Genomic DNA, 12,589 nt, shown 5'->3' with positions numbered 1-12,589 from the left:
ATGTAACAGCATCTTGGGAGTAATGCAAGTGTTGTTTACAGTATCCTTGTCATTCTTGTCATTGTGCTATGATCGTATTCTAATTGTCTATTAATGTGTACATTGTGCCATGAGTATTGAGGACTCCAAACATACTGTCCAGAGGAGAACCACCACTTTAGCATGCCGGGAAACCAACCCTGCTACAAGTACACAAAAAATTTGGTGCGCCTGGAGGAACACTCAAAACTTAGAATCCTGTTAGCTCACCTCTTATCTCTGTGTCCTTTGTATGCCCAATACATGCTCTTGTGGTAGTTCGGTTGGCCCAGCCAAGAGTCCTCTCTCAATACGCTGCTATAGTCAGAAGAAGTTCAATTATGTACCACCCAGGGACCCCCTTCCACCCTTCCCTATGGTTGCCAATCTTGGTAATCCTACCTTTGAAAACAATGCTGGAGGCCCAGCCAACCCTCCTGGCGCGGAATCCTTTTTTCCACTGTGTTGGACTGGGTAAATACCAATCTTCCCACTTTCAGAGGATCCACGGTCCACCACTGAACATGTAGATGACCACATCCGGTGGTTCATTTCTATGTGCAAGAGCGGGAGGATGTCTTCTTAGTACTCTTTCCATCCACTCGAGACAGCTCTGCAGACAAACGGTTCAGCCAGTTCCCATTTGCGGACTAGGGCACCCTGAAGAACACCTTCCTTCGCACCTTCCACCCTAGTAACTATGAGGACTGCCTTCTCCAAGAGCTAGGGAAGCTACAAAACTGCTACCGGGGGAGAGAGTGTAAGAACTTGTGACACGGGCCACAATGTTGGTGGCCTGCTTACCTTGGCAACTTCATGGTGCGTCAATGGGTGACATAGGCCTTGCCCAGGACCACCCATCAAAAGATTCGAGAGAGTCGGTCACCACCAACCACTTTGTTGGAATTTCAAGAGCTAGCCTCCCAACTAGAAAATGCATGCCTCATGTTTGAGCATGATGTGGGCTCCAACGGCAACACCATTGGATGACCTAGTGGCTCAGTTGAAGCGGGAGCTAGAGGCACCCAAAGTGAGCAAGAAATCTCAACGTGCGGAAAGCACTATGCTCCAACTCAGGAAGGAGATTAAGGAACTGAAGACCCAACAAGAAGCCAAGAAGGGGTTGTGGTGTGCCATATGCCAGTCCCTGGGACACCCATCCAGGAATGCCCAAAGTGGAGGTATTGCTCCTTCTGTGAAAAGGGAGGACATGAAAATAAAAATTGTTACTATCTGAAGGGTTTCCATCAACTCCATCAACAAGCGCCTCAACAACCCTTAACCCTGCCCATTATGCCGCTGCCTCTCTTACCATTCCACCAACCTTCCACAATGCCACACCTCCCCATTGCCAACCTACTCCTCAGGTGACCTACCCTCCACTACTAATTCCCAACCCCTCTGCACCAGACACTATTGCAGCAGCCCCCATGAACCATCCGACTTGCCCTCCCCCATCCCGTAATCGCCCCGTCCTCTGCTACAGATGTGGGAGCATGGCCACTACCAAAGCTGGTGTCCCCTTCCTAAAGGTGCACCACCCTATAGGCATTGCCCAGAATCCAAGGATCATTACACCCGGGATTGCCCCAAACAACGGGCATCCATTTCAACCGACTTCACACTCCAACCAGTTCTGGCCACCCACTCGGTTTCAGTAGGAACTCCCTAAAGGTGCACCACCCTATAGGCATTGCCCAAAATCCAAGGATCATTACACCCGGGATTGCCCCAAACAACGGGCATCCATTTCAACCGACTTCACACTCCAACCAGTTCTGGCCACCCACTTGGTTTCAGTAGGAACTCCACCGTCCGCTTGCTCCGCTGTACACAGCCCTTCCTCCCCCACCCTTGGTGTGTTCGTCACACCCACACCAACCATTCAGGCGGATCCACCATCAACCATAGTTGTCACCTGGGCACAAAAGAAGGCCATGCCAGAAGAACCAACCCATGCAGGGGATGAGCAGAAAAGCACAAGGCGGGTCATGAATACCAAAGGGGAAGGGAAGGGAAATCGATCTTAGCCATGAATCGAACATGACAACTCTCGTCATGATGTACATGTTCCTTCCCTCACTGACTCTTCTACTTCCAACTCATTTCTACACCCATAAATACAGCATGGTAGCACATTAAAGTGAAACAACATTACAAAATAATCGAGAGGGAGACTCATATAGTCAAACAAAAATTAAATTAAATTAAATTAATTAACAAGCTATTCTAGTACAAAGCAAATTACTGTAAATAACCACCAAACTTACGTGGACCCATAGAGTGCTATCTTGTTGACTTTAGTCACATCTGCAGACCCTTGATTGTCCTCTATAAATATGGTCAGGCTGCTTGTTGCACCGGATTGCAATTAATGTATAGCATTGTGTAAAAGAGAAAAAAACAAAATACAATAAAAAGGACGACTACCTGCGAACATTTTGAAACTTGACAAACTTCAAAGTAACTGGCTTTCCCTGAAAAAGCAAACCAAAGGCCTAGTAAGATAGTCTAAGGAAGGGGTTTGAAATATGGTTTAATTGCCAGCAAGCTCTAGCCCGAGTGGTAACACCTTGGGCCTGCCAAAGCGCAGGTCTAAGGTTCAAATCCCTGCACCTGATGCACTCTCAAAAGAAATAGGGTTTTATTGCAGCTGTTGGCAGGCCCTTGCCCAAGTAGCTATATCTTGCTGCCCTGAAGGGGGCCATGACTTCAAACCCTGACAACTACACATATAATATATGACGCACTAAAAAGGAAAAATACGGTTTTATTAATAATCGATCTGAAAAACAGGAATCTCCTTGGCTACAAGACTACCTGCAGATTTTCAGGGGATAAGGTAACGACATCACTTGCTGGAAAGTCCAATACATTACTGCCAAACATCAAGCATAATGTCAATGTACAGTTCAACTGAAGCCCATAACAGCAGATTGTATAGCATATCAAGAGCTTTCATACTCTATGGCACACCTGAATCCCATATTCTGACGGTTGGCAAAAAGTTTCACAGTTTTTGGGCCTGCAAAATGAAAACAACGAGTTGAGAATTGATGACTGCCAGATATATACCTTCATAAAATTGCAGTGCATCCAACCTTACAAATCGAGAGAATGTTGAAAATTGAAAAGGGGCAAGAGGAGGGAGAAGAAAGGAAGGGCCTTTTGCAAAGTCAAACTGCTCACAAGTCAAATCAATCAGAAGAAGAAACTTGAATTTGGTTGTGAAAGAAGAGGATCTTGTGTGCTGCTGCTCTTTGAGGAGGAGATCAGGTCCATGTGAAGAAGATGTGAGAGAGAGTGAATGCACCTTTTGGAGAGTGGATGATGGAGGGCAGCAGGTGCAATGAGGCCAGAAAAGCGGGAAGAAAGAGAGTGGTGGTGTGTCATGTGCACAGTGTGTATCTACCGTGTGCTATACGCATGCAAGACTAGTTTCGAGGCTTGGGGAAGCTTGGAACTGGGCAGGCTGATTGACGAGCTGAGTTAGGGATATACTAACGGGCGGGCACCCAAGTATGGATGGGCGGGCGGCCTAGTGTGGACGCCCGATGACCGACCAAGAGCCTATAAAAGGGTGGCCAAGGTTAGTTATTGTATTATAGAGAGTCTCGTGAGTTTGTGAGAGCTCTATGGTCTTGGAGCCTGGATCTAGTGCAGACGTGCACCTGCTTTATGCAGCCGAGGCCGGCAGCAGTCTTGAGGCCCGCGAGGGCAGCTTCGTGGCGGTATGGGACGTCGCGAGGAGGAGATTGGTCGGTACGTCAACCTAGTTAGCTCAACTCGTGGCTCGGTGGGGACAACCAAGACTGTGGGCTCGCCCACGGCTGTCATGGTTGGGAGGTGAGTCAGGCCTGCACCCCCTTGCTTGTTTGTTGTTCGTTTGTTTGCAGGATTCGAGTTTCGAACCAAGATCGATCACGAGGGGATCCGTGGGGATTTGACAGTGGTATCAGAGCATACCTCGTGAACGAGCAAGTCGGTAGGTAGAGAAGAAGAGGTCGAAGAACGGTACACATGCAAGACTAGTTTCGAGGCTTTGGGAAGCTTGGAACTAGGCAGGCTGATTGACGAGCTGAGTTAGGGATATACTAACGGGCGGGCACCCAAGTATGGACGGGCGGGCACCCAAGCGTGGACGCCCGATGACCGGCCAAGAGCCTATAAAAGGGTGGCCAAGGTTAGTTATTGTATTATAGAGAGTCTCGCGAGTTTGTGAGAGCTCTATGGTCTTGGAGCCTGGATCTAGTGCAGACGTGCATCTGCTTTATGCAGCCGAGGCCGGCAGCAGTCTCGAGGCCCACGAGGACAGCTTCGTAGCGGTATGGGACGTCGCGAGGAGGAGATTGGTCGGCACGTCAACCTAGTTAGCTCAGCTCGTGGCTCGGTGGGGACAGCCAAGACTGTGGGCTCGCCCACGGCTGTCATGGTTGGGAGGTGAGTCAGGCCTACACCCCCTTGCTTGTTTGTTGTTCGTTTGTTTGCAGGATTCGAGTTTCGAACCAAGATCGATCACGAGGGGATCCGTGGGGATTTGACAGTGGTATCAGAGCATACCTCGTGAACGAGCAAGTCGGTAGGTAGAGAAGAAGAGATCGAAGAACGGTATGTGTTAAAAACTTGCTGTTTTTTCTGTGCATACTGCAGATTTCAGAAATAGTATGTATTTTTCTTCATCAAAGACACCCATGTTGATGGGAGGTGGTAGTCTAAGTAGGGTTGATTGCTTTGCAAAGAAGAGGCATGTTTGTTGTGCATACGCATGAACTGCAGGGAGAGAAACAGAAAAAAAACGCATGTTTGCTTTTCGTTGCTTTTTGGCGCATGAGAGAAAGAGCGAACACTTCTGTACTGGCCGTGTGTGTTGCGTGTGTGTCGTAGGCGTGGGGGCTGCTCACAGCTACAAGCGGCCAGGCCTGCGTAGCCAGCCCAAGCTGGCGCCCAGGCCACGCAAGACCGCCGCACAGGCCACGCAAGGCGAGCGCCCAGGCCACGTGGCCCTGTGGCCAGGCGTAGGCGCAGCCTACGTGTGCGCACAAGCGCTGGCCGGAACGCAGCAGGATACACAGCGGGTACACGTGTGGCGGACTGGCCGGCGCAGACGCTGGAAAGCAGGCCGGCAGCAAAGATGGTGAGCGACCACTGCACGTGTGACGCCTGCAAACAGCCGACGGCGCTAATCCAAGAGGAGGAAAAAAAAAACCCAAGGAAAGCTTACGTTTTTTTTTAGCTTTCGTTTTTTTTTGGAGTTTAATTTTTTTTTCAAAGTTTTAAAAGAATCCCTCCTCCAAAGTTTAAAGGTGTTTTTTTTTAAAAGAAAATAGAATATATATATCCATATATATATATATATGTATATATATATATATATATATATTCAAGAAAAAAAAAACACAAAAGCTAAGCAAAAGCTAAGCCTAGCTTTTGGAGATTTTTGGCTTTTGGGAAATCTTTAAAAACCCCTCAAGCGGGCTTCTTGCCGCACATCTCTCAAGTTCTCAAGTTCTCAAGCTCTCAAGTTCGCTCGCACTTTTGTTGTGCAAAGATCGAATTTTCTGTCCACGTACCCTCTTCACGATGTCGACCCGAGCCCCTCGTGGAACGCGAAGGCTTGCCGGCTCTACGGAAGGTACCGATGCCGATCTTTTTGACGATTTTGTGTCAAAATCAAATTTCCAAGAGTTCAAAGTAGCTCTCGAAGCTTCTTCGTCGGAACGTCAAGCACAAATCGCAGCTCAGATGCAAGCTTTGCAGAACTCCATCGCTCTCTTGACCACTACCCTCTCTACTTTCTCGGGTATGGATACCTTGGCTTCAGCTTTAGGCCCCAATATTACTCCGGAACCGTTCGGGGGCGAACAAAAGTAGCGCACCAAGGAGATCGTGGACACTTGGCTACATAAGTGGCAAGTTCACTTTCAGTTTCATCCATATGATGATGGAAAGAAGATCCAATTAGCAGCAGGTTTCCTGTCTGGCAAAGCTTTGCTTTGGTGGAAGGAACTCAACCCTAAGCCAACGACTTGGGCACAATTTGAAGACGTTTTCAAGAAAGAATTCCTCAAGAAAGAGGATGATTACAATGTTGTTGCCCGGTTTTCAGCTTTGACAATGACCTCGCAGCACCTCACTTATGAGGTCTACCTCCAGAAGTTTCGTGACTTGCAGATGAAAGCTACAAAGATGGATCCCACTACTCTTTTGGGGTTTTTCGTAGCTGGTTTACCAGACTCGTACCGATTACAGGTTAAAAATAACAAATGTAAATCATTGGACGAGGCCATCCATTCAGCTCGTATCTATGATGATACGATGGTCTCTTCCAAGTCAAAACCCGTTACCGCGCAGGGGAACAAGCATAAAAGAAAGTTCTCCGCACCTATGGCTAACTTGACAGCAGGGAAGTCTTCGGACCAACCTTTGAAGAATTCAAGTTCGACACCAGCGAAGAAGAAACGACTCCTTAGGGCTTTAAAGCTCAAGAAAGAAGGACGTTGTTTTATCCGCGAAGAAAAAGGACACATGCGTAACGAGTGCCCGAAGCAAAAGTGTACCAAGTCAAACGCAGAACCCAAGCCAAAGACAGCTAACCAATTGTCTTTGACAGGTATGTCAATTACTATACTTTCTCGCCTTAGTACTTGTTCTGATTGTCTGTTCAATTCTAAGGTATTTGGTTTGCATGATCTTCTCTGAGTTTATGGAGAAGTGAATGGCCATAAGATTCACATTCTTTTAGACCCTGGCAGTTCGCATAACTTTGTTAACTACAAACTTGTGCAGAAATTGAGTCTTGATACGACACTCAGCGACCATACCTATGAGGTACGCCTACCTGCGGGAAGGCAAGTTTGGGATCGCAAGGTGGAGATGCTTCCAATCCAGATTCAGGACTACAAAGATACTCTGGAATGCTATGTTATGCATCTGGAAAATGTAGACTTGTTATTAGGAATTGAGTGGTTTAAGATTCTTGACGTCCAGATAGATTGGTCTAGTCATATTTTTTCTTTTCAGCATAAGGACACCAAGTATAGTATTTTAGGTGATTGTATCCATCCCTCTCAGGGACCTCTTGTAAATACAATTGATTTTGGAAATATAATGGATTCTTCTTTATATACCGCTTTCCATTGTGTATTGATTCCACTTTCTTCTTTTCTCATCCCTTCCATGGATGTAAATGAATTAAGTGTGTTTGAAAGCAAAGAATTACAGAAGATACTTGATTCATTTCAAGATGTATTTCCTAAGGAATTGCCATCGGGTTTACCACCTGAACGGGCAGCAGATCATCGTATTGACTTGATCCCTGGTGCTCATCCTGTTAGTATTCCACCTTATAGGATGAGCCAAGCCGAGAAAGATAAGTTGGCTAAACAACTCGAATTTGAGGATGGGCCAGATCCGTCCAAGTAAATCACCTTGGGGTGCACCTGTGTTGCTTAGGAGAAAGAAGGACAATACCTGGAGAATGTGTATAGATTACAAGAGATTGAACAAGCTGACCATTAAGAACCGTTATCCTCTCCCTAGATCAGATGACCAGATTAACCGGTTAGTAGGAGCGAAATATTTCACGAAGATAGATTTACGTACTGGCTATCACCAGATACGTATTCATGAAAGGCATGTCGAAAGAACCGCCTTTCGGACTAGGTATGGCCATTACGAGTTTCTCGTATTACCTTTTGGGTTAACCAATGCTCCAGCCACTTTCTAGCAAATGATGAACGATCTTTTTCGTGAACATTTGGGGAAATTTGTGGTGGTGTTCCTGGATGATATTTTGATATATAATCGTACTCTTGAGGATCATGTCAGACACCTCACGATTGTCTTATCTATTTTGAGACAGAATCGATTGTATGCTAAGTTGAGTAAATGTGAGTTCTTTATGACCGACATCATTTACTTGGGACACAAGATCACTAGAGATGGGTTGAGCATTGACTATGACCGAGTTCAGAAGGTTCTGGACTGGCCTATACCACGAACAGTGAAACAACTTCGTTCTTTTCTCGGTTTTGTAGTTTTTCTTCGAAAATCTGTACGGGAGTACTCTCAGCTCACACTACCGATGACCGACTTATTGAAAGGTCGTGGACGTAAGTCAAATCAGCCTATCACTTGGAATAACGATTTGGATATGGCCTTCAGACTTTTGAAAGATAAAGTCAAGGAAGCACCTATCTTAGCATTGCCAGATCCTAGTCGGCCTTATGTTCTTGAAACTGATGCTAGTGACTATGCTATCGGGGCTGCTTTATTTCAAGATGGTAGACCGGTTGCTTTTGAAAGTAAAAAGCTAGACGACACTCAATCTCGTTGGCCAACCCTTGAGAAGGAGCTTTATGCTGTGATTCATGCTCTCAAGATTTGGAGACATTATTTATATGGCTCCAAGTTTGTGGTATCAGTCAATCAAGTATGTGTGTGATGCGGATGATTTGAGAGGAAGGAAAGCTCGTTGGGCAGAGTTAATGCAAGATTTTGATTTTGAGATCCGTTATCGGAAAGGGTCCATGAATAGTATTACAGATGCGCTTAGTCGGATTAGAGAGGTGAATACTTTGTCGTTCACCGAAATTTCTACTGACATATTTCAATCATTGAGAGGGCTTTGCAGGACTGATAGTTATTTTGGTCCATTTTGGCAGAAGATCCAGTACGGGAGCTCATTGATTGACCAAGACTCGATCACTGAGCAGTCTACCATTCATGCTGCAAGAGGCCAGTGGATGATTCGGAATGGTTTACTCTTCCGTAATGACAAAATTTGTGTACCACAGATCCCAGACATTAGGTCCAAGATTCTTAAGGAGTGTCACGACGCACCTTCTGCTGGACACCCTGGGATACACAGGACACTATCATTAGTGAAACACACTTTTTATTGGCCGAAGATGAAAGGGTATGTAGAAGATTATGTTCTCAAGTGTCAGATTTGTCAGGCAAATAAAGCTGAACGCTTTCGACAGGCTGGGTTGTTGCATCCTTTGCAAATCCCAGGTAATAAATGGGAAAGTATTTCCATGGATTTTATTACCGAATTGCCAAGAACACATCAAGGCCATGATTCTATTTGGGTTGTGGTAGATCGCTTGACAAAAATGGCTAGATTTTTACGGACCCGGAAGACTATTACAGCTACGCAATTAGCTCGGTAGTTTATCGAGCAATTGTTTAGATTGTACGGGTTACCGCAGGACATAGTCACTGATAGGGACTAGTTTACGAGTGATTTTTGGAAACTTGTTTTTGAGAAGTTGGAAACAACTTTGAATTTGAGTTCCTCTGATCATCCTCAATCTGATGGCTAGACTGAAAGAGTGAATCAGATTTTGGAGGATATACTTCAGGCATATGTATCCAAAAGACAGAGTTCATGGGAGGATTATCTTCCTATGTTAGAATTTGCATATAACAGTACTAAGCATACGAGTACAGGGTTTAGTCCTTTCATGCTTATGTATGGTTTTCAACCAAGATCACCTGTTCCAGTAGGATTATCAGGACTTCAGCATGATGCAGCACGTAATTTTTTGCAAGATATGCAAGAAATGTTACAAGTTGCAAAGGAATCTATTAGAAGTGCTCAAGACCGAGACAGGTTTTATTCTAATAGACATCGTTCACCGAGAGAGTTCTCTGAAGGAACGATAGTGTATTTGCGAGTTCCGAAAGATTCCGAGACTTTACGGACAGGTAGATCTCCGAAATTATCCCCTAGATACTGTGGACCATTTCGTGTTACACGACGGATCGGTTCAGTTGCATATGAATTGGATTTGCCTTCTCATGTGAAAGTTCATCCTATATTTCATGTCAGTAGACTTAAGGAAGTACTGGGTGGAACAGATCAGTTAAGCCTCGAAAATCTAAAGACCTTAGCTCACATGGAAACAAACCAAAACATGACTAATAATGTCACTACTGTAAATTCCTTGGATGTCAGGCTTGTATCAAAAGGAGAGACTGTTTTGGTCACCCTTAGACAGAGCAGCTTCATAAGTTCGTTCACCAAGGACCACAACATGTTATCTAGCTACTCTTACTTTGCAAGCATGATTGCCAATGCCACTGCTAGGGATGCTACGTGAAATTTCTTCCTGTTTGATTTCACCAGTAGGAGATACTACATACCACATTGATGGATGTCTAATCTTGCAAGATCAAACTGAATTTGATGTCCCTTATGGCTGGATAGAGATGCCTAGACTGGGCAAATGAATACAATGCTTTGTAAGATGGGAGATCTGTGTTTATGCATGTGCAAAGAGCTCTTCGTTGTGGTCGAATCATCGTTGTGGTCGAATCATACATGATAATGAATCAGGTGTGAGCACGTAAATTGAATTCTATGCATGGACATTGTGTGGATTTAATTATCTATGGATTATTTATGGACTAGTACGCTCAGGTTGAGTCACCGAATTGGCTTATTATTAGCGTGAGTGGAGTAGCACCACCTTGAATAATTATGCATGTGAGCCCCGTGATTATTGACTTCGAGTCATTTTGCCAAACTCCCACCACTCAGGGCTTCATTCTCAAGGATTTGGATGATAGGTGTACTGTCACCATTTGGCTCCATGAACAACAAGGTATCCTTAAATGAATGCAAAGATGGATTCTCACTGGACCTTTATATGCATTTGGACACCAGTTTGACTTGACTGGTGAATCACCCTCAGGATGTCCAGTGTTTGGGCTTTGCTGATATGAACAATAGTCCTATAGCATGGGCTGGTATTTCTAGAGGGATGAGAGCTTTGTTGATATGATCAGTAGCTCTTTTGGCAGTGCTAGTGTGACTAGTAGGCCCGGAGGTGTGACTAGTATGATTGGGAACACTCGTGCTCAAGGTCATCTAGGATGACTAGATCCCTAGGTGAGATACATGGTTTGAGAACGGGGGATTTCCAATGTATATTTGCATATGCATTTCGTTTTGTGTGAGTGCAGAGATAGAGGATTTGTTAGATGCGTGACTTGTTTTCATGTCCTACATGCCTTTATATGTCAAGTCTCGTAGGCTGTAGCTCTGGGGATGCCCAAAACTATTGGCTACGAGACTGTGTGGATGCCTTTGCTTGTTGATTAGTGATTGGCTTTTTGCAGATGCCAAAACTAGCCATAAAAAGTCACAAAATCCATGTTTGGGACTTGATCAAAATTTATAAGGTGGAGTGTTCACACCCACATTAAAAATGGGTGTGAACACCCCAATGGGCACACAAACCCGTAAGTCCTAATCAAGGGAAAGACTTTGATTATTAAAGAAGCCGAATCTTATTTACGTGGGTTTTAGACACATTAAAATAAAAGGAGTACTTAAGGCATCCCGGGCCATGTGTGCAACTCTAGTGTATGCTAGTGCCTTCACACGCATGACAACGAAGGTGGTCGACGTGGGGAAAGGGGCAGCCGGCAAGCAATCAACTCTCGCTCTGTCTTTCGGCACACCAATCGAAAGTCTCGACTCTCTCTCTCTCTCACCAGCCCACTTGGCACTATAGACCACCTGTGTGGTTGTTTTTCCCTCCCCCCACCTAGAGCGGCCAGTCGGAGGAGAAGTGTAACGGGAGGCGGACGCGTGTATTGGAATCGTATAAATGTAAACTAGATTCTGAGCACTTAACACTTGAGCATTACAACCACAAAGCTGAAAATGACAGTACACCACATAAAGGGGCCGATGATAGGCTGACCCCCCCCCTTTAGGTTATATTACCAAAAGAGTCTGCAAAGTACAAGATTACGGGTGCCTGGGGATTCACCACCAGCCTGCACCTGATTCTTCCAAATACATCATGAATGAATACATTTCAAACAAGAGAATCTGTAGGTACATCCGCCCTACACACAGGTACATCCGCCCTGCACAAGCCTCTTCACAGGTACATCCGCCCTGCACAAGAGTATCACAATCCTCACAGGTACTCCACCCTGCACAAGATGTAAATGGATCTTTAGGCCCTGTTTCCACGCGAGAAACTGATCCAGAAACCTGTGTTCTCCGCGAGCAAGTGTTCCCAATGCTTGCCCTAAACACCTGTTACACCAGGAATCCTTGAGACACATCCATGCTCACATATTCCATTGCTGTCCGGCCTGTTTTATGCAATAACCAGTCCAAAACAGCAACTTTCCATCGCGAGAAATCCACCTGTAAAGGGTCCTACAGCCCTGTGGAGGTCCCTAGAGCTGTCCTGTATTGTCCAAGTTGACTTTGGACACCTGTAACCAGCCCAAAACTCGCAATAACCAGAAAATACAGGTCTGAAATTTACCAACCAGCCCTTTAGAAGAGTGTGGGGATCATTATCCAAGCTTGTGTGAGTCCGGAAAGCAAGCAACCAGCCCTGTAGCAACTCCCAAAGCTTCAATCAGCTCTCCAATGTGTTGAATCATGAATAAAACAACCCAAATGGTCTCTTGAAGGAGGCGCCTTTCTCCAGTGCCACCTATGGGGCTTGGTGGGTTCACATACAGGCTGACAAGTGTCCCCATAAGGTGTCCAGGTAGGTGTCCAGCCCATAGTGCTCCATTTGTCCTGTTTGTA

At 45.5% G+C, this 12,589-nt stretch overlaps 1 protein-coding gene across 1 annotated transcript in view; it reads right to left on the bottom strand.

Moving 5' to 3' along the window:
- Positions 1–12,589, bottom strand: part of LOC147636940 (PITH domain protein (DUF1000)) — a 37,873-nt gene that overhangs the window by 7,790 nt on the left and 17,494 nt on the right. Inside the window, exons 4-7 of the mRNA XM_086800521.1 lie at positions 2,995–3,043; positions 2,839–2,896; positions 2,449–2,495; positions 2,289–2,366 (exon numbers count right to left, since the gene is read on the bottom strand). Coding sequence (XP_086656647.1) covers positions 2,289–2,366; positions 2,449–2,495; positions 2,839–2,896; positions 2,995–3,043 — 232 coding nt within the window. The remainder of the gene's footprint in view (positions 1–2,288; positions 2,367–2,448; positions 2,496–2,838; positions 2,897–2,994; positions 3,044–12,589) is intronic.

The sequence above is a fragment of the Cibotium barometz genome, chromosome 7 (genome assembly GCF_041138505.1).
Source record: "Cibotium barometz isolate CiBa-2024 chromosome 7, ASM4113850v1, whole genome shotgun sequence".
NCBI classification, from domain to species: domain Eukaryota; kingdom Viridiplantae; phylum Streptophyta; class Polypodiopsida; order Cyatheales; family Cibotiaceae; genus Cibotium; species Cibotium barometz.
This window is presented reverse-complemented; position numbering and strand designations above follow the sequence as displayed.